General features: G+C 33.6%; 2 protein-coding genes across 3 annotated transcripts in view; one reads left to right on the forward strand and one right to left on the reverse strand.

The window, feature by feature from the left end:
• Nucleotides 1-21,158, forward strand: part of LRRN3 (leucine rich repeat neuronal 3) — a 33,274-nt gene extending 12,116 nt beyond the window's left edge. The window contains exon 2 of the mRNA XM_027891846.1: nt 18,185-21,158. Within this exon, the coding sequence (XP_027747647.1) occupies nt 18,535-20,661 (2,127 nt within the window). The 5' untranslated portion in view covers nt 18,185-18,534 and the 3' untranslated portion in view covers nt 20,662-21,158. The remainder of the gene's footprint in view (nt 1-18,184) is intronic.
• Nucleotides 1-23,151, reverse strand: part of IMMP2L (inner mitochondrial membrane peptidase subunit 2) — a 419,265-nt gene that overhangs the window by 235,040 nt on the left and 161,074 nt on the right. The gene's annotated exons all lie outside the window — the stretch shown is intronic.

The raw sequence follows: 23,151 nt of genomic DNA on the forward strand, positions 1-23,151 counted from the left end.
TATATGTAAATTAAAAACAAAGATTAAGAGCTGTATGGAGAAAAATTTATACTCTGACCAACCTGACAGTTGGTTTCTGTATTCTTTTTTTTTTTTTTATTACAGTTCTTTCAGACGTCTATAGGAAACAAGTAAACTTTCAAAACTTCTTTAATAATGTAGAGGACATCATCTTCCAAAGCTTAATAGGGCCCTGAGCAACCTGGTCTAGTGGAAGGTGTCACTGCCTGGGGTGAAGCAGTTGAAAATAGATGATCTTTAAGGTCACTTTCAACCCAAACTATTCTATGATGGTTCTATGATATTCATTATGTAGATCTAGAATTCCCATCATCTGTTAAAGATTAAGGTTTAGTTCAAAGTAAAACATTTCACAGTTATTCATTAATTGTCTGCTCTCTCTTCCCAAAATGAAAAGAACCCTTTGTTACATGCCTAGGCCCTATATAATTTATGAGATGTCTTGCAATAGTAGTACAAAATAACTAGAATGCTAAAAAGGAAGCCATTTGAAGTTAGCAATTAATGAACATACCTTAAGGAAACCTCTGTCATTCTTTTGCTTTTGAAGCCTGAAAGGGAACCTCTATGTCCACCTAAGACCCACAGCTCAGGTCCTAGAAACAGACCTTTATCCAAGCCCTCAGCACAGGAACCAAGGCAGGACTCATAATTTATGGTTTACAGGTCAAGGTAGGAATCTTAAGCATTTTTTTCCCCATTTTCCAGTATTTTTTTTTTCTGGTTTCTACATGGAAATATTTTTTAATAGAATAGAGGAAAATACTTGGTTACATCCTGACTCTTCATTCCAAATACATGACTGTGCCATTAAGATAATAAAAGTATTTCTAATTTTGTACTTGAAACAGAGTAATAAAAAATTTAAAAGTCTTTGGACTTAAATGAGCATTTGTATGTTTGAGTATTCTTCCTGCTAGCTATTTTCACAAGCTCTAACCAGTAAATGCTCCTCTGCCCATTTTACTTGTCTCTGCTGATTTCTTCTATATCATCACATACCTTTGGAAAGAATACAAAAGCTGAGGAACAGCCTAGCAGAAGAAAACAAGCCAAGATACATTGTTTTATAATTGTCAAGGATGGGGATTTTAGCATGTAGCTAAAACTGCAAATTATACTATTAGATTGTCAAGCAAAATGAGCACATGTACAAGTGCTGAACAGGTTAGAAGTTTTGAACAGGTCTGGCAGCACAGGAACCTCTGGATTGGGAAGGTAAACTAATATAGGCTAATTCTGTATTTAGGTTTTGCAAAGTATTCAAACTAAAAGTGCCTCAGACATTACTGCTAAGAGCATATGCTTCCCTTTGGATGCTTTTGATGTTTAGTTTAATCAAACTACAAAAACAGAATAGCAGGGAACATATAAACAGACGTTTTTTGCATTCCCTTGGGACACAATATAGAGTAATCAATTGTAAATTAATTGGGAAAATTTGTTTTGCATGGCATGAAGAGGCAAAACATTAATTAGGCATCATTTGCTTAATGGCAATTCTGATATGTTATGCAAATATTCAACCTAGTTCTTTATAGTGAGATGTAAAACCATTATCAAGGATGTAAACACCAATAAACTGTAATCTACAGCTCTATGACAAGCAAAAATAGTATCAAAATATAAAATAAAATTTAATTTCTACCTAGAAATATTCAGATTAGTTTAGTGCATCCAGTTTTCCATCAACTCATGAGAATTTATAACAATTTTATTACACTTAGACACACTTGGTACAAATATGTAAAGTCAGTCCACAGCTCAGAGGTTGCTTGTTGTTCAATCTATCTGTCTGTAACCATTCCAGTCAATGCTAGCTCTCCATATGTTACTGTAGTTCTTATATAAACAACACTTGTTATAAGTTCATTTTCAATACAAGTCAATACTGCCTATTAATTGTATAAATATATAAGTCTAAAAATCATTCTCTTTATTTTTAGACAAAATCTTGCATGTGGTTTGTCTTGTATGGGTCTAGATAGAGAAACAGATAAAATAAATTTATGAAATATATATGATAAAGGGAGAGAAATTTTTTAAAAGGCCACTCTGTGGTTAAAGTCCCAGAACATGTCTTCAAGGAAAAGTACAAGCACATAAAGTAATAAAAGAAAAATATGTATAAAAATAACAAGTATTTTGCAGTTTACTGGCCTTAATAATTGTCACCTTAATTGGTGACTTACTGAATATGAGATTCAATAAATGCCATTCTTGCTCTGATTAAATGTCACAGCCATAGACGTGTTGTTTCAAAATCAAAGAGCAGCAATTTGGTGTGTATAATGAACCCTCCAGATGATTTGTCTGCAAAACACTTTTCTATTCTTATCAATGAAACTTTACATTCTGGTCCCTTAAACCATAGATTCTTTATTACGATAAGCTTTCATTTAATAAAAATTCATTTTTATTTTTAAAAATAGAAACAAACTGATGCAAATTTGACCTGATTATTGACTAAATCTCTGGCGGAAGGCAGAGAAGGAGCAGTCAGAAATCTTATTGCATAAATGGAAAAGAGTGGCTTGTGATGATATTTCTTTTCATACCATTAACGAAGTTTGAGACCACCATATTGAAGTTTCTGTCCTCAAATCCATCATTTCCACAGCTGGAGGCATTGTAGGTCAATGTGGTTATCTTAGAAAGATAAGCTTTTTATGACTGTACAAGTCTAAGCTCCAGAGGCAGTCTATGTCCATGTGGTTATCTTAGAAAATAAAGCTCATCACTACACAACTCTATAATCTATGCCTAACCAGACACAATTGAGCCCTCAGGAATTAATGGACTTTACTAAGTGGCATAAAAAGCATCTCTCAGCAGAAAAAACCCACTGTGCACTCGATCACTCTATTCAAATTCCTTGCATATAAGACATAATTCAATAAATAGCTTACAAGTATTTCTGGAAGTATTTCTGGTATATTTAGAACCTCTATCTATAACATAGGAATACAAAAACGGAAAAAATTACAAAAAATTTTTGCAAAAGTTATATTGCAATCAGAATCCAGACATTCTGAATCATATTTGCTTTTTTTTTTTTTTTTTTTTTTGAGGAATAAATCTGTATTCACACAAAAAGCTGTACAAAATGAATTCTCAGTGTATTACTTGAAATTGTTCATCTGTAAAGCAAATTCTAACTTGGATTCAACAAAAAGTCTAAGCAACAGTTTATGAAAAGTGAGTCCTTTATTTTGAAAGTAGATCCAACAGGAATTATTACACAAAGTAAACAATAAACTTTGAATATAAACCAACAAATATGAATTGTTATGTTCTTTCAAATTGGTCAAATGAAAAAGTGTTAAAAAGAACATGCAGTTAACTACTGTAATGCAGATCTGATAAAAGAACTCTAATATATGTGACAGCTCACTGGAGAAAGCGGGAAACTGATGACTCAGAGACATGGAGCTTAGTGTAGAATATGAGATCTTTCAGGTTATGTGGGATAAAAGCTGAGCTCTTGCGCAGGTTGATGGCATGGTAATCGCTGGTTTCATTTGTCTCTTAGGCCTAAAGGATTGAGAAGTCTAATTCTTACCATACGGGTCCCCAAACAGCCATTAGACAGATAGCCTTAGTCTGAGCAGAAAAAAAAGCCCTCAAAGGACAAAGTAATTAATAATTTTTTTTTTTTTTGAGAAGTGCTGGAATTCACTAAATAGAGCAGAAGTAGAACTAAGTTAACATCAATTCAATTTTACTTCCAACTCAGTTAACCTCCAAAGATGGTGACTAAGAGAATGGTAAAATAAGAAAAAACCCTCAACCATTCTCTTTGCCTTCATCTTACTCTTTTCTATCTACCTCTAGCAGACAAAAAATGTTTGTACCTATTCCCTTCAGAACAAATCAACATTTATTATGTTTTCATCTTAAATTGTGCTCAGAATACCAGCCACGTGAAGGAGGTCATTAAATTCCTCATAATTCTGCAGCTGTTTTATAAAGGTGAGGTGCAACTGAGATGACCAAATTAAAAAAAAAAATAAAAACACTAAAGAAAATCATAGTTATGAGGCAGAGTTTGACAAGTTTTCTTAACAAATATATTTCTTTTAAACTGAAGCTGGCTGGCAGGGAGACTGTGAATGCTACATAGCAGCATCTCCCAAAATCAGGATGTGCAAGGCTGGGAGATATGCATGGAGCTGCCTTAAGTTGATGTCCAGTCAATAAGCATTCTGAATATTTTCCAGCCATAAAATTAAATGAGACCATAATTAACCTCAGCTGGATTCTAACACACATCCATACGGCAGAATAGTCTATCTGTATCCTCCTTTTCTGTTGCCAGTCTGCAATTTTAACTCTACTGACTGCTTTTAACTCTAATGTCTGCTTTATGAAGATGTGGTATTGCAGCGAGTGTAAGTGCCCCATGAATATTGTCACATCAGACGGAAGTCACTGACATCTGATGCTAATCATTTTGAACATTAAAAAAAAGGATACATAATAAACATTGTTACAACAACTGTTGCTTAGAAGTATGTTGCCTGATCGACCCAGATAACTGCCTGCATTTGTAACCCTGCAAAATTCTTTCCATAACATGCAGAACAGAAACCTAACACATCTAAATATTAAAATATCAAACTAGAATGTGTAGCCTCTGGAATTAAGGATTTTTTCCCAGTGAAACAAATTCTGTTTCATGCTGCTTAGCTATTGTTATTTTTAAAAGAGAGAGCGATTAAAACCATGGTGAAAAATTCATTGAGACCAACTTTTGTAACAAGACTCAATAGCAGTAAGATAGGAATGAGGCTGTTCCAAAACAATCTGCCTAAACTAATTACCAAACTAATCAAGGCTAATCATTTCAAACCTTAATAACAGCTTGAAAAATATGCTATTTCGCAATTAAGCAAATGAATCAGAAAGATTTTTTCTTTCACTAGAATGTGCTGATTTATCTTTCCATTGGATTTCAAGGATCACATTTGTTTACAATATACTATTTTATTTATACATTAAAGTGAAATTAATCAAAACAAACCTTCCTATTCACCAAAAATAGTGGGTTGTAAGTTCCTTTTATGCTCTACTACAAGCTCAGAGGAGAAAAATGTTGTCTCTTTCTTCTTAACAGTTCTAGAAATTGAGTCCATATATAGGGAAGAAGTATTTGAGGGCATTAATAGGAGCATTTTTGCTTTAAGGGAATGGAACCCTAACTTCTTTGACACACATGGGAACAATAGCAATTCTTGGAAGATTCAAAACCCTGACCATAGCTTGGAAGACCAGAAAGTGGAAAAATGAAACTTATCAAGACTTCTTCACTTTAACATTTCCTAGGTCATTGGTTTGGTAGGTACACAGTATTAAAACAAGATTATTCAGCCTAAGAAAAAACAACTGAACACTTACCAACAAAGCTTAGTTAATATTTACCCTTCTGATTCACAAACGTTGAGCATTACCTATACCCGAAACCCTTGGTACCATCTTATTTATTAGACCATCATCTTATTTATTTGATTATTATTCCATCATGATAAGGAAAAGAATACATAATCCTTCTGAGGAAACGTTCAAATGTTTTGATAACTCAACAAAACAACAATCCATTTCAAAGCAGGACTTCTCTTGACAAAAGAAAGGATTTGCTAATAGACCGCACAACTAATAACACAACTTGCTCAGCCTGTGAAACCTTTGCAAACCAGTGCAGATCACTACAAGACAATTTTCAAAGGAATGCCAAGCGTTGCTTTATCATTGTCAATACCTAACTGCAATCTTCCATTTTTACTTCTTTGAAGGCAATGATAGGTTTTTGTAAATAAATATCTATGTCTCCACCTGCAGTAGAAATTCCATCTTTCACTAAAACATCAAGCTAGTAAATACCGGTTTTCTGTATCCAAAGAGATAAAGACCTCCTGACCGTAGAGAGAACTCATCTCAATAAAGCTTTGCTCATCTCAATAAAGTATTTTGCTCCAAAATAGGCTTCTTTTAACTAAATAAAAATGTTAAAATATTTTTAAAACTGACCCTTGAAGAACAATTATTTGTATAAAAAAAGGCCACTACACAGAAAATTTATTTGTAACTTATCAACTAACATTCAATTCTAATTTTTAAGAGCAAAATGGCAATTATACTGAAACTAAAACCCAATTTTCAAGCCAAACATTTTTATGGCCTTTAGGGTATTTTCCTTTCTGCTTGAAATGCAAGTCTTAAAAGCCTGCTCCTGAAGGACTGCCAAACAAAGCTATTTCACCTCATAACTGCTCAAGTTTCTACTCATTACTTCTATAACTTTCAAATGCTGCTTCATATTCCTTGGATGTGGTTCACAGTATCTCTCATGAATATCAAGAGAAAGGAGCATTCTATCACCTTTAAGGAAATGTTTTCAGAACTTTTTAAGCTCTCAGCCTTCACATGTGATACTTTGCTTATTCATTTAATCCTAGAATAATCTTAACCTTTAACCAATCTAAAATTACTGGATGGCATGGAAGATTAAGAATTTCAGAAATACATCATGATCATTCTTTACAACTGAACCTGATCAGTCAGGGTTTGAAAATACAGGACCTATAACAATCCCAGTGTTCTGTACTCTGCTTTCCTGGATTTACTTTCAAAATTTGCATTTCCCACATACGACAGGATACCATAATAAGGACAGTTCAAAGCATACTTACACAAAGTTAGAAACTGGTATGGATTTTGAATTTCAAATGTTTCCCATGATTTGTTTTCTTTGTATTAGGAATGTTAAAGCAACTTAAGGTGACATTTCATGCTCATTAACAGAGGACACAGTCATTTGCAAGGAGACAGACAGGTGGTTTATAACTTCGATCATTATAACATTGAACAAGGTGACAGCTATTGCCTGAAGGAAGGATAATTATACTATAAGAGAACTTAAAACTGTGTATTCACTTCACATATATAAGAACTGGCAAAACAAAGCCACACACCAAAGCTAAATTATCCTCATTTGCCTGTTTAAATTATGGTTAACTAAATTAACTCTTAATTCGCTTTTATTGGTATTGGTTTGTGTACTGCATCTGCTAACTCCATCGAGAGAATTGCCTCCAAAAGTACCTGCACTACCTATTATGCACTACTGCAAGAAGGGAGACCTATTTACCTTTTTAGACAAACACCTTGTCACCTCAAACTCTTTTTTGAGGTGGTCAGTCAAATGTTACTGGGGCTCTGTCTGCCTGGTTTTAAAATACTAGCTGAGGAAGGACCAGTTAAGTAAATCAGCCTTTCCAAATACCAGAGAGTGTCCTCTGCTTTAAACTCTTCAATGGTATATGTGTGCTTTTCTTCTCTGAACTATAGAAACATATATAGCCTTAAATACTGCAAATTGAATGGATGATGTAAGAAAAACCAAACTCATCAAATTCAGTATGTAACCAGAGATCTTATTTTCTTCAAATGCTTTGAAAGTATTTACATAGGACACAAAGCATTCTTCCATTATGTCTGCCTGCTATATTTTTTCTGTACTTACTCCTACTTATTTTCTATACTTGAAAGTACATATTTTCAATTAGTTCCACTTAGTTTCTATACATCCTCCTAGTTAACTTGGGAGAAACATTTATTAATTCAATGAAGAGCACCAGCAATTGATCTTCATATGGCTCTTCACAGCTGATGTATTTTTCTAGAATTATGATACACATACATGAAGAGAAACAACTCCAGGTTTACTCAATATATATAACAAGTCTTCATCTATCTGTAAATGATATATCAATTAATATTTGTACTTAATATTTGTACAAATAACTAACAACTATTTCTCCTCTATTGTCAACAAATCTAAAACAACAGTTTACTTTCAGAAATTTATTATCATTTTCCTCATATAAACTGATTCTGCTCTAAATCCAACTTATTTTGCTGAACCTGAATGAACAGCACCATATACAGCATTTCATAATAATGTAGCTGATAAACTAAACATGCATATGCTGGGTTTATAATTGCCGTTTCACTTCTGTGGTCCTCCTATGATTAAGCAAGCATAGGATGTCTTTCTCCTTACTTCTGATGTCTTCTAGTTTTGAATCAGAAATTACTACTAGACCCTGAAAGCTTTACTTTGATTTCACATTGTCAAAATGTCAAACTATTGCAAAATCTATCTTCCTTTACTTATTAAAGTTGTTTTATTGTTGAAAAAGGAGGACCATGCCATTGTCTGAAAGCAGAAAGGCTGAAGTCAGACTTAAAAATAAATGTCTTATAATAAAAGAGCAGGCTGCCTTGACATAACATTATTACAAAATTATGCCTAATCCATCTATAGAAGGACAAACTGGAAGGACAATTTGAAATGGTTCATCTATCCCACTTAACTTGTGTGATGAATAAAGCTGTTCATACCATAATCACCACTAAAAGGATCTTTTCGGTATCTTAATTCAAACCTACGTTTTGTTCAGTCTGAAGAGCCATTTTCCCATAGCAAGGGCCATCTCACTGCACAAATACATCTGTGCATGTCGATCATTCTGATCATAGTGTGTGAAGATGTGTTCCTACACGTCTCTATACAAGCACCTACAGCAGATATGTCTATCCATAGCCTTTGAATCATAGGTAGGAATCATAATGAAATGCAAGAGAAATTATGTTTGTCAAGGAAAATCCAGTGCAAACTTTTTATTACAGTGATTGCAAACGGGTTGATTGACACGAATAATTGAAGAGTAAATACTGGTCAAAATTCTCTGGAAGATCAGAACATCAGTTTTAGCACTGCTGTCAGATTTGGCATCCAAAATGCAGAAAGGTGATATATAAGGATGATAGATTCTGGAAAGCTAAGAAAGAAATACAAAATCAAGATGTGGCTATATTGTGTAGTTTCATAATTGAAATAATTCTGTTCAGTGACAGGCTAATGAGCGAAATTATCTAACACTACAGGATTGAGTCAAATTTCACATTAGACAAAATTCAAAAGAATCTTTTAAAATAACAGAAAACACTAGAAGAGTTTTACATTAGGAAATAATGGAGTGGGGAAGGTGGGTACAAAGGTTTAAATAAGTCTTCAATTTTGAAAGGACTTGAAAAACACTTGAAAGAGTATTCAGTTACTATTCCAGAAACTATATGATTATTTTGCTGTAGTGCCACACACTACAGAAGAAATATGGTATTTAACTGAAAGTATTGCTGTTTATTTATCTTGTATTTATTGTCTTTCTTTTGAACTTATTTTAAACAATTAAATCCTTAAGAGAAAATTAGATCAGCATTTTAATGTATTCACTTCTGGGAAAATAAGAAGTGAAACACGATAATCATATAGTGTGGATTAAATCTGACAAATGGATCATAAAAGCACAAAAAACATCATTTCAGGACTAAACACAACATTAATTTTGCAAATCGCATGAAAAAAAAACCTAAAATGTAACATTATTAATGAAATGTTCAGTTGAGGGAAAGCTGTAATTAAAACTAAACGCAAACCGAAATACATTCTGTAATCAGAAATGACAGTATCTCTATGAGTTTGTAATTTATGAGTATCCCTATATCACTCCAAACTGTTATAAAACACAGCATTATTATTATTATTATTTACAATAATATTATGTTTCTTGTATTGTGAGTTTCTGCACCTTGAAGTATTATTTTTTATCAATCCATTTCTCTACACTGCCTCAAACAAGATTATAAAAAAAAAAAAACATCCTTTTTTTTTGAACAATACACTGTGAACCTGGTTCCCCAGGTGGCTCAGAATGAAAGTAATTACCGAATATATTCAAAATTATAAGGCTGAAGCAATTCAGCCTAATATGGCAGGAATATTCATGACATAGTAAATATCTCATCCACTATTGGCATCTCAAAAATAAACTATTTTTGGGTTTTGGTTTCTGCTAACTATAATGACAAGCAAAAAATGTTTGCACTTTATGGATCTCAAAACAAATTTCACATAATGTGTTCTAAGTATACATCAATTACTGGCTCAGTTAGTAGAATGCTCCTGATATAACTGCATTCATTAAGCCCATTTATATCTTAGGACTATTATAGTTGATATTCAATACAGTGCACACTGGAAATCATAAATTATTTTAAATTATTGTAAGGGCATTTCCCTTGATATGACCGTGTCCCAAAACAAATCATAAATATACCAATTAACTAAAAGGTGAATTCACTAAAAATTAAGACTCTGCCATTAAAGACTGAAAATTTAAAGTAATTTTGGTCTTCCAAGCCTAAATTTTTTTTTACTGAAAAAATATAGAATAGAAATTCTAACTCCTAAAGTTATCATGTTTATTATTACACTAGTTTTATTAAAGTGATCTTTTTCCCAAGATTAAAAAAAAAAAAAAAGAAAAAAAGAAAAAAAAAAGTAAATTAATTGCCAAGAGAAATAGTATGTGGTAGGTACAGCCACTACTTTTTTTTGTCTTTATTACAAACACACCTATTTCTATGGTTTAGGCATATTTAATATTCACATTTTAAGAGCCACAGAGAAAAAAAAGTGCTGAATTTGCCAATAGCTTTGCTGGATTGTGGCTAGGCTTTTTTACTAGTCAAGTGTACTGCAGACTCCCAGAATCAGTATGGTAGCTTCCTAGAAAATCAAGCCAAAACTGGTCTCATATCTTTAGTTCTGGCCATCTGCTAGAAGCATCTGGTAACTGGGTACATGCACCCACATCCAGAACGTGACTGCTCTCTTGCCAACTATGTGCCTAGGTAACTGCCAATATGTGCCTCTCCACTGCTAACATGACAACTGTCAAAAAGAAGCTGAACATGTACGAATAAATCTAAATTAAACCAACACATTACTCTCCCAAGTAACAGCCATCATTTTTTTGACATAATTGCTCGATAATGGCAATGATAAATAAGTTGCACAGTGAAACCTTTCTAAGGCTAAGAACTATAATAAGGATACCAAAGATCTAAGTACTTGGAGGAGTTATTTGTAACATTTTATTCTTGCTGTTTTCTCTGACAACTAGAAAATATATATGTAATACTAGCAACACATTGCATCTTTAGATAAAAATAACAGAATTACACATTTAATATATGATTTAAAAAGGAGAAATAAAATAAAAATCAGTTTAGACTCTTTCTAAAGATTTTCTTAATCCAAATATATAAAATTGTTTTATGTAGTTAAATGGACACACATTAAATATACTGCAATAGGATTTGGAATACCATATTAGAAATTACAACAAAAATGACAGCTTAGAACACAAATGGTAAAGAAATGTGCAGATTCTATTGAAAAACCTAAAAATTATTTTGTGCACTTTGTATTAGAAGTAAAAAAAAAAATGCAGTAACTGTAATTACTGAAATTATTAATTCCTTTGTGTGATCAAAGTCATTTTTTGTCTTCTCTCCACATTTGTGAAAAGGGCAGATGTATTTAATGGCTAAAGAGTGTACAATTAAAAGTTAAAAGTACATGAGAGACAGAATAACAGAAGGAAAATCTAAAATCAAAGCTTAGAAAATAATTCAGGATCATGATAGTAAACTACTAGACTACAGTTAAAGGAAAAGAATAAATCCAAGGATATTCAGAGATTGTCATAGTGACCTTTTTTTTCTGTCCCTGTCTGAATCATCAGTTCTCCCTTTTCTTGTGTTTAAATTTTAAGCTCCATGGAGTTTTGTTTAGCAGCAAGTGAGCACACAAGTTAATGTGGTCCTGATCCACCACTATAGCTCCAACGCACAATGATGATGATGATACCACAATAATAACAGTAATAAAAATATTACATTTATTAAGCTTTTTGATTTTCATGGACAAACACCTTACTTCACATACAAGTAGTCCCCTAGTTGTCTGCCATCCCATGGTCAGTCATGGTAATCCAGTTTAAAATAGGTTAGGAAACAAGTGTTTCTTTTCCATTCTCCCATTTTTAAAAGAGGGGTTTACCAAATGTTCATTTATGTCCATTGAAAAGTTATTCTAAAATAGAATAAATAGACTCAGTGAGAAAGGGTAAATCTCATGTAAATCGAGCTGATCATAATGTTTTTGTGAATCTATGTGTACATTAATCTCAAAGCACACAATGCCCATGGATCCAAAGAACTTTTCATGATGTATAAGATCTTCTCATTCTTATAATGGTCTAAGGCATGAGAACTGCTTTAGTCATATTAAGCATTTTAAGCTTGTGGCTTTCCTTCAGGCAAATTCATTCCAAATAAGGAGAAAAATGAAAAGGAGGTATAATAAGTTCACAAAATAAACACATATACTGTAATAATTATTCAGATCATTCCAATTGCTTATCAGGTTAAATACCAGTAGCTTTGCCATTTCCTTTGCATTTTCCATGTAATGCTATTCAGGGCGAGCCTGAAGACCTAAAAATCAATCATTAGAAAAACAGTAAAGTAGATTTCCAGAATTAGTCAAAGTCCCAACAGAGAGCCCTCGTCACATTTTTATGTCCAAACATTTCAGATACTCACTTCTGAGATTTTCAACCTAGTACTAAAATTACAGCTGTCATCTGATACTGTCAGCTGCCCAAGCTGAACATTTCAGAAGTACACTAATTTCCAAAATTCCTCATTTATCTTTCAGTATGAGACTATATCTTAGCTATAAGTAAGAATATAAAACATTAAGAGCATATTATAGTGAACTGTTAATTTGTATTTGTAAAGAGAAACAGAATGAACCCCTTTGCTCCAGAGAGTGAAATGAAAGCAAGACTACATATGCTAGCAGAAATGCTTTCCATTTTTACAGAACCCATATAATTTTCAGTAACTGTATCAGAGCTGCTAGTAGAGCTTACTTCTAGAAATATTTTACTTCAAGCCCAATTCTGTTATGAAAATCTATAACCTTTTTGTGCTTTAATTTAAACTTACTCCTACCTCAGTCACAAACTTTCTGTACATATTTCGGCAAAAATATCCCACTTACATTTCCTAGAAGGAAAAAAGAAAACAACCCAGATTTTTGTGTCAATTTGTTAAATATGTCAAATATATGATAGTGCCTCTTCTTATCAATTTCACTGTAAAAAAAAATTCCCCAAGGAATTTTTTTTTTTTTTACCATATAACAAACAAGGAAATCATTACTCATAAAATTATCAGAAAAACAGTAAATGTTCAAACCTAAGTCTGTGTATTTCCATAAGCAATACTTAGAAAACCCAAAAAAACCCTAAGTGTTGTAACTAAAATCAAGAGAGGTATGAAGTGTCTCATACCCAATTTTTGGTCAGTGACACTTCTAGATTTCTGTCCATAGAACTGCTCAAAGTGGTCATAATGACAAGAATTGAGAAGTGTTCTTTCAGTTGATGTGTTTGAAAGGTAGCTTTGTATGAACAGCTGTGTTTTCAAAATGCTTGCCACCTCTAAATTGGTCCTTGTGAAGTGAACTGTTTGCCTTATTGCCAGCAGGGCACATTGCGCTGTAGCTGCTGCATTTTTAGGTTTTATCACTGTCTCTCTAACTGCTGAAGTGGAAAAGAATGATTGCCAAAACCTGACGTGTTTCTTTTCCTTTCTGCCCACTCTGACTTGGTTCTTAGCTGTCTGTTGCTCCAGTGATGAGAAACGTTGCTCAGTTTATTCATTCACTGAATGTCTTTTCCAGCTCAAATAATGGTGATACCCTCTTGTAAACCAAGGCTCCAGCTGTCAATAGCAGTAAATGAAAGAAACCTAATTAAGGCATACCAATTATTGTTTACACAAGAGATAATTAGGCTGCAAGAAGTCACACATATAAGGGTGCATTTTTCTAAAAGAAAAAGATAATAACCTAAAAGCAAGAGACACGCCACGTTTAGTAAGACAGTAAGTATAGATGGCAACAGGAGTGGACTTCCAGAGAAAAATAAATAATTTGTCTACAATGATTTAAACAGTTTCAGTACAGAAGTTCTATAGAAGTACATTAAAGGAATAATAAAAATACTTAATATAAGTACAAATAAACAATACTAATGTATTAGATATAGACTCTATTTAGTCTTTTTAATTGCAGACAATAGGAAGCAAACCATACCATTTCATCTGGATGAGGAAATACCTGTACAATCAGAATGCACATAAAGATTTACAAATGCAGCTAGGTAAAGAATTACATCAGACTCCAAAACTATGATGCATAGCTCTTGCTGCTGCTTGTGTGGAAACATTTATCCCACATTTCAGCTTACTGATGATCATCTGCTGTTGAGCCTTATCTCTGCTGGCTTTTCTAGCACAGTTGTAGGTACAAGTTTTAAGAATCACTTTCATTACATCAAAAATCTCGAGAGGTCAGCAAAATCCACTACTAAGAGTTAATGCTGACATAATTGCATTATTTAAAAGAATTTTTTTGTTTTCAAAAGGAAATATCTACCTTTGCACAGTAACCTTCATGTATGTAAAGCTCTGTTCCTTTAAATACTACTCAAAGGAGCATGATAAAGAACCTTCAGGTCCTCTCTGTCCTTATTAGTACCTTTAAAACTGGCCATTCAAAATACAAAACTTTCACATATAACTCTAGATGGTACAAAGCACTCAGCTTTAAAGCACCAGAAACCATTAGTGAAAATTCCGACACGAAGTGCTAATGAGAGCATTATCAGTACATATTTACTATTATGAGTAAATTAATGTAGAAAAAGAATCAATGCATTCCAAAAGTTCCAAGTAACACAAAGTTAAATGCTTATTTTTTCAGTGCAAACATTTATCTCTGTGACACTACATTCTTCAAGGAAACTGAACTGAGGATACCATTTATGATGTTGACCTCAATTTACATGAGGTTTATTTTGTTACAGTGAATGACAGATCACTTCTCCTTTTAAAATGATTTGAACACATCTCAGTGTTGGAAATTAGTTGCATACAGTCAGATACACTCATATAATCAATACAACCAGTTAAGCAGTCATACTGCTTAATTTGATTCTTGGCTTGGATTGCTTCAAGTGGGACTAGAAAACTTATATCAGCAATCAATGTTTTCTTACATTCTTAGTCAAAATTGTATATTGGAGTCACACTATAATACTATTCTAAACAAAAGGGTGAACAAAAATGCTTTGTCACTCAAAGTGCTATATACAATTTCTGCTGTTCATTTCACTACTTCACTTTTTTATGTACTGGGTCATACTAAGTGTACTACAGTCATATAATTTAGATTTAGGTTGTCCTGCCAGGAGCAGGGAGTAGGACTCAGTGATTCTTATGGGCCCCTTCTAACATGAAATATTCTATTCTATGATGCTATGACTCATAAGCCACCACGGATGTCCATTCTACTCCAGAATCATTCTTTTATTCCATATCCTGAATGACAGTTAACACCAAATAATTTTCATGTAAAACAAAACACAGATATGCCACTATTTAAATAAAAAAATCTTTCTGAAGTGAAACAATGTATTTTGGAATGATGGCTGCGGGCTGGAAGAGAGTATCAAAATTATTCTACAATCTGTTATTCAAGCCACTCAACCCCAGTGAATATTTTACACAAGTCAGAAGCACTTTAACTGAAGAAATAAGAAAGATTTATGCTAGAACACCATATAAGCTTGAGCTGGTGACTTATTAGCTAAAGCACTCACCAGAAAGAGGAAAGACATCAGATTAAATCATAACGAAGCAGAATTTCAACCTGGATCTCTCAGCTCTTCTTTTTTGCTGCCTTTTGCAGAAAGCCTATCTAATATATATGACAAGGAAATATCCACCGGTGCCCTTACTTTTGGCTTGAGAATCCCATAGAAAACAAAAGATAAAATAAGGAGTATAAACGCAAATCCAGGAGTATGTTGCCTCATATGTATGCAAAAATGTAGTTTATGCGCTTCAAACGGTACAGCCTCTCAGGTGCCTGGGACACACATGAAAAGTTCATCTTGGTCCACGCTCTATGTTTCACAGTGGCCAACAGAAAATTTCCAGGGAGGAACAGAAAACACGGTCAGCTACATAGTTAGACTTCCCCAGAATACTTTCTCATGTACCTCTACCTAGCAGGAGTCCCTGAGCATCATAGTGGGATCAAAAGGCTGAGACATCTGCAGTAGCAGTCCATTGAATTTCGACTAATTGACAATTGAGGTAATATTTCCAATGACCTTTCAATCAGTTGAAACTTATTTTTGTATTTGTCATGCTTACAGAAACGTTTTTAATGTACAGTCCAAATAAAAATACAAAAATCAAGGAGAAATATGCTTTAGAGAGTGCATTAAGAACGTGACTTAAAACGTTCTCCACCCATGGCCATCCTCTTTTCTCTCAATATATCAAATTACATCCATACATTTGGAATAGAATGATTTCTCCTGAGATCTTTAGTAAATATGACAGTACTCCACACAGGTGTATCACCTTGCCTCCTCCTGGCAAAATTAAAAGCAAAATACAGGCATTAACTATTAAACACAAATCTTTATTTTTCTGCAAGCCTCAAGTTCATCTCATTTCCCAGAACAAAGGAACAGATTATACTCTCACTATTTCAGTCAGTACGTCTTTGCATTTCAGTATAAACTGGGTCATGTGCATAAAAACATGCTATTGATCCTCAAAACAGCAGAATGTTTTCTGTATGTTTATCTCACACATTGTCTGTTCACTCTATTAATAAACTTACCCATTAAAATAAAACGCTAAATGTCCTTAAATGTACATAGCACAAACAGCAGCCTCAAAACCTTGCCAAATGTATTCCAAATTGGCCCAATGCCCTTGTTACTTTACATGGTCCAACACCTTTCCTCTGAGCTGATACAGAATGCATAGGTGGTAGATACACCCAATCCTCCTGGGCCTGGAAAGGAAACCTAAAATCTGAATGCTTGACAATTAACTTTTGTGATTCTGTCCATCTATACCAGCAACACCTCAAAAGTTATTTATCAATGTCAATGAAGCATTGATCTTATCTTACGGTTTGTAAACCATGTCACTGTGAATTTTAACACTAGACGCAAGGGGAGAAAGGACATAAATATGTATCAGACAACAGCCTTCAGGAACAAAGTCTGGGTAAAGTTACATGTAAAGTCTATATTCTGAAGTAAATAAAGCACTTAATTGTACTACTTTATATATGAAAAAACAGAAGCTTTGGTACTACGTGCATTGGAACAAAATGTACTCTCAAAGTTGGATTTATTTTACTCCACAAAATGCAAGTACATACAAAAAAATCTGGGGAGCACACATTTGATGCCTCAGGATGCTTACAGTTTCAGTCTTTACTATAATGTGGGGCATGAACACAATCTGCAGATTTCACGTTTTTGCAGAGCTACAGACCAAAGAAGCAATTGTTTGTGTAGATTTTTTTCCCTTATCACTCTTAAGACACTTTTCTGTTATTATGCTTTGCAATTGAGATTATTGAAGCCAGAATAAGACAGCAGTGATTAGTCTGAATTTGCCAAGATGACAAGCTATTTATTATAAGGTACATATTTCTTTCTAATTAGTACTTTAAAAAAAAGAAAAAAAAAGGAAAAGAAGTTTTCTTTCTAAACAGCAGCTATGAAAAGAAATAAAAATTATAAGGCCTGTAGATTATCAATTTTGTATATTTCTGTATAAATATCTCACAGGATTGCCTAAGAATACCATCATTAGGAATGTGTATTAATCCAACTATTCCATTTTATTTTGATTACACATAAATTATGTTCTTTATATTTATAAACCTCATGTTCAAAAGTTAAATATTCATGCTCTGTATGATTTTGCTCAGTGTTAAAACTTTCAAAGCCATAAGAAACCAGTCTGTTTCTAGTGATATTAAAAAAAAAAAAAAAAAGAAAATATTTTAAAAGAGGAAAAAATATGTAGAAAAATCTCACTGATATATTTTGCTTTATACTCTGTGGATCTTCATCTTTCTGTAGAACAATGCTCCACTGCATATATGAGAAGCTAAAGGTCTAAAGATATATTACTATATTAACTTAATTTATACTATCTGGATACCGCTATAATACTCCAGGCACCACAGTCATTTTCTTTTCTTACTTGCAATAATTAACAGTAGAGAGTAAAAGATGGCTAAATTAATTTATAACTTTATAGTGTCTTATACTAATTATTTCCTTTTCTTGTATTTTAGGTCATCCTGTCATTCCAGCAAACACTAATCAATCATGGGATTTGAAGTTAATAGTACTAAATAAATGAATTGCTTAATCTCCTATGACCATCTATACATGCTTCATCTTCACAAAGCTCATCAATTTTATGTCATCAAGGACAGTGACCTTCATTTCCACAAAATGCCTCTTACTACTGGACAACTTGGTTACAAATTTATCACTTAACCTCAGGAAGAAAGACCTTCATGATCATCATTTGATAAATGCAAGTGTGTATTTTATTAATTGACCAAGTCATAGTGAATTCCGAGACCGTAATTGTGGAATACTGAAGGGTCTGTTACTTTTTTTGAATATTTGAGCTAAGATGAAGGACATACAAATCAAAATTAATTTACTTCTTGGTCTAGTTACCACTTCACTACTACAAACGGTAGGAAAAAAAGCAGACTGCCCAGAGTCCTGTGTATGTGAGATCAGACCATGGTTCACTCCCAGGTCTGTGTACATGGAGGCTCCAACAGTGGACTGTAATGATTTAGGCCTTTTTAGTTTTCCAGCAAGACTGCCTGCCGACACACAAGTTCTACTTCTACAAACTAATAATATTGCAAAAATTGAACATTCAGTAGATTTTCCAGTGAATTTAACTGGTTTAGATTTATCTCAGAACAATTTATCTTCAGTGACCAGTCTTAATCTTAGAAAGATACCACAGTTACTTTCAGTGTACCTTGAAGAAAACAAACTTACTGAACTCCCTGAAGAATGTCTCTCTGGACTCAACAATTTACAAGAGCTTTATATTAATCATAATCTGCTTTCTGTGATTGCACCCGGAGCTTTCATAGGCCTCAATAATCTTCTCAGGCTTCATCTCAATTCAAATGGTCTGCAAATGATCAACAGAAAGTGGTTTGAAGCTACTCCTAATCTTGAAATTCTCATGATTGGAGAAAACCCGATTATCAGAATTGAAGACATGAATTTCAAGCCTCTTAGCAATCTGCGCAGCCTAGTTTTAGCAGGTATAAATCTCACTGAAATACCAGATAATGCTTTGGTTGGCCTTGACAACTTAGAAAGCATTTCCTTTTATGACAACAGATTCGTTAGAGTGCCCCACATTGCTCTTCAAAAGGCTACAAATCTTAAATTTCTGGACCTAAATAAGAATCCCATTAACAGAATACGACGAGGAGATTTTAGCAATATGCTGCACCTAAAAGAGTTAGGAATTAATAATATGCCTGAACTGATTTCTATAGATAGCCTTGCTGTTGACAATTTGCCAGATTTAAGAAAAATAGAAGCTACCAATAACCCCAGATTATCATACATTCACCCCAATGCATTCTACAGACTTCCCAAGCTGGAATCGCTCATGCTCAACAGCAATGCGCTGAGTGCCCTGTACCGCAGTACAGTAGAATCCTTGCCTAACCTCAAAGAAGTCAGCATACACAGCAATCCCATTAGATGTGACTGTGTCATCCGCTGGATTAACATGAATAAAACAAACATTCGCTTCATGGAGCCAGAGTCTCTGTATTGTGTAGATCCTCCAGAATTCCAGGGTCAGAATGTGAGACAGATACACTTCCGGGAAATGATGGAAATCTGTCTCCCTCTGATAGCTCCTGAAAGTTTTCCTTCTACTCTGGATTTAAAAGCTGGTAGCCATATTTCCTTACACTGCAGAGCAACAGCAGAACCAGAACCTGAAATCTACTGGATAACACCCTCAGGACACAAACTTTTGCCTAATACTATTTCTGATAAATACTATGTTCATTCCGAAGGAACTTTAGAAATAAGTGATGTAACACAAAGAGAAAGTGGCTTATACACATGTATAGCAACAAATTTAGTTGGGGCAGACCTAAAGTCAGTCATGATTAAAGTGGACGGCTCTTTCCCTCAGGACAGCAATGGATCATTAAATATTAAAATAAAAGACATAAAATCTAATTCTGTTTTGGTTTCATGGAAAGCAAGTTCTAAAATTCTGAAGTCCAGTGTTAGATGGACAGCCTTTCTGAAAGCTGAAGACTCTCAGGCTGCACAGAGTGCTCGAATACCATCTGATATGAAGGTATATAATCTTACACATCTAAATCCTTCAACTGAATACAAAATTTGTATAGATATTCCCACTATCTATTCACAGAGTAAGAAACAATGTGTCAATGTAACCACAAAAGGACTGGACTTGGAAGTGAAAGGCTATGAAAAGAACAACATAATAGGATTCCTTGCCTGCCTTGGTGCCCTTTTGGGAATCATCTCTGTGATATATCTCTACAGCTGCATCTCACAAGATACGAACTATGGCATTGGACACAGCTATCTAAGGAATTATGTGAAGAAACAATCCTTTCAACTCAATGAGCTTTATCCTCCTCTAATCACTCTTTGGGATATGGGCAAAGAAAAAAGCACAGCAATGGAAGTAAAAGCAACTGTAATAGGTGTACCAAACAATATGTCGTAAATATGTCAGTATATCACTCAATTTCTGGAACAAAAAACCCTGACTGCATTTGTGTTGGACAAAAAGGCAACAATAAAAAGTATTTCTCTTAGGAACTAGATGCCTGGACTTTGCTGCTGCCAACAAATGGGAATATATACTGACTATAAGAGAAGAATTTTAACTAACTGGCTTCTAAGGGTATTCTACCAACCAAATACAATTAACTTCATATTCTAGAACTTTCATGGGACTTTTAAGTCTGGAATACAGTGGAAGTAGCCAAGAGCATTTTCTGTTTTTTTTTTTTTTTTTTTAAATTATTATATAAAAGTAGTGGAACTGAGCAATACCTCCTCCTGTGCTGTATTACACACACTAGCCACGAGTTTTTGCAGTGAACAGATATACTAGGATTGACATATGGTGTAATGAAATGGACAAATTCTGTAGAGTAGACACAGTGAGTATGTGAATTTTTTTAATGAGAAAATACATTTTTGATTAAAATCAAAATAGTTTTTGTCTTGTTTGCTTCTTTAAAAAAAAAACAACCCCACCATTCTGGGAGCTCTTCTCTGACAATAAAGTCATCCCAATGCCTGATAAAATATGTCCTTACATATTCTCCTGATAAATGCTAACCTGAGCACATAGGATATTTTCGCTGCTTTTAGGTTGTATGACATGTTTCTAACAGAAACGTAAGTTTAGTCGTAGTTTTATTTTAAGAACATTTTAAAGGTGAAAGGGATATTGGAGATGAGGCCACTTATATATATTTTTATGTGTCTGTGTGAAATAATTCTGTCGTCTTAGCAATATGTGAGCCTGTATGCAGATCTTTATTTAATTATATCTGTATTGCATTATTTTACTCCTATAACGTATTTTATTCCTATAACCTGTGTAGTCTCTTGTAGAACACACAGCAGTGCTTTCCATAGCAGTACTGTAAACCACTTACATAACATCTTTAATATCTACAAAGAAACATCTCCATGATATTAGTCTAACAAATGTCTAAAAAGATTCATTATTTCCCCATGACCAAAGACATTCTCTATGTCAAAATACCCATGGAAGCTACAGGTAGCAGTACGATTCCTAGGTAGCAGTGTATAAAAATGGATAGCTGCTCCTTCTACAGATATCCTACATAAACCTGAGGTCCTTGGAAAGTAATAAATCCATCTTCTAGCTGTAATTGCTTAGTGCATATTTAACTTGCATTATTTCACAAACATATGCCAAAAAAATCTAACAGCAGTTTTTTCAGTAAAGTAGAATTGGTTAAAAAAATGTACAAATAACTTCTTCATAATCTCTTCATTTACCAGAAGGCTGTGGTTTTTTCTACATAAGGCACAGGACTAAAATTTTCATGTATTTCATTAATGGGCATGTTTACTGTGTTTACTGGAGGTAGGAACTGACAACAAGATATACTCAATTTTCTCAGAAACAGAAAAGCATTGTTACACACCTGTGTTTCCATTTATTTAATAGATGTCTCTCAGGAATCCAATGCATTAAAAGCCATACTTACTGGTTATTCACACCAGAAAATAGTAGCTCAGAAAAAGATTAACTTTTCCTTGGTATTTGACAGCAAACCTTATTCTGAAATGTACTACTAATCAGAGAAAACAAAAATAATTATTTAAATATACCTGGCTAGGAAATACCCAAAATACAATACTGAAAAGACATTTTAATTAGTTTATCTTACTTTTTTTTCTGTCAACTACTAGACTGAAAAGTACTGTTCTATTCATAAAAAGATTAAGCATTTACTTCTTGGCAAAATATTTACAAAAATAAATTCCAATATTTCACCAGCTAACACAGCCAAATGCTCACTTGCATATGTACATTTCATTTTCATTTAGCTATAGTGCTGCGAAATCATAGCTCCAAACACTACCTAAAAATATTAGATAAAAGATTGGTGAAAAAAATGTTAATTTATATCCTAAAAGGAAATTTCCATTTCCAAAATTCACTAAAAAAACCTCATTCTGCTTGTGGAACCTGAAACAGTGACCTCAAGATAACTTAAAGGAGAAAAGGAGGTTCTTCCCACAATCTCATGCTGGCCAGGAATAAAAAAGACACAATGATCAACAGTAATCTTTAGGATATTATTTGTTATCTGAAGATAGACATTTCTGAAAAGGGTTCCCATATAGTATAGAAAATAAGTGCAGACACTAGACTGTCCTAGAAGAGCTGAGAGAAAAAAAACGAAAAGCATCACTCTGTCAGACTTAAGAAAGAAAAGCATTCATATTATTGAACTGAATGGAGTGGATGTGTGACACTAGAGGCAAAAAAGAGACTGAAAATTCACCTTATGCTAAAGATGAGAAAACATGCTTGCAAACAAATTAACAATTGGGCACATTTTTTCTAGAAGTAAGAAATAGGATGACTAGAAAGATATCCAGAGTAAAAAAAAATTACTGGTGTTAGCTACTGAAGATCATGAGACTTCATCACAACATAGTT

This window comes from Empidonax traillii, unplaced genomic scaffold (assembly GCF_003031625.1).
Source record: "Empidonax traillii isolate 1590-97213 ecotype Southwest subspecies unplaced genomic scaffold, ASM303162v1 scaffold332:size1087224, whole genome shotgun sequence".
NCBI classification, from domain to species: Eukaryota; Metazoa; Chordata; class Aves; order Passeriformes; family Tyrannidae; genus Empidonax; species Empidonax traillii.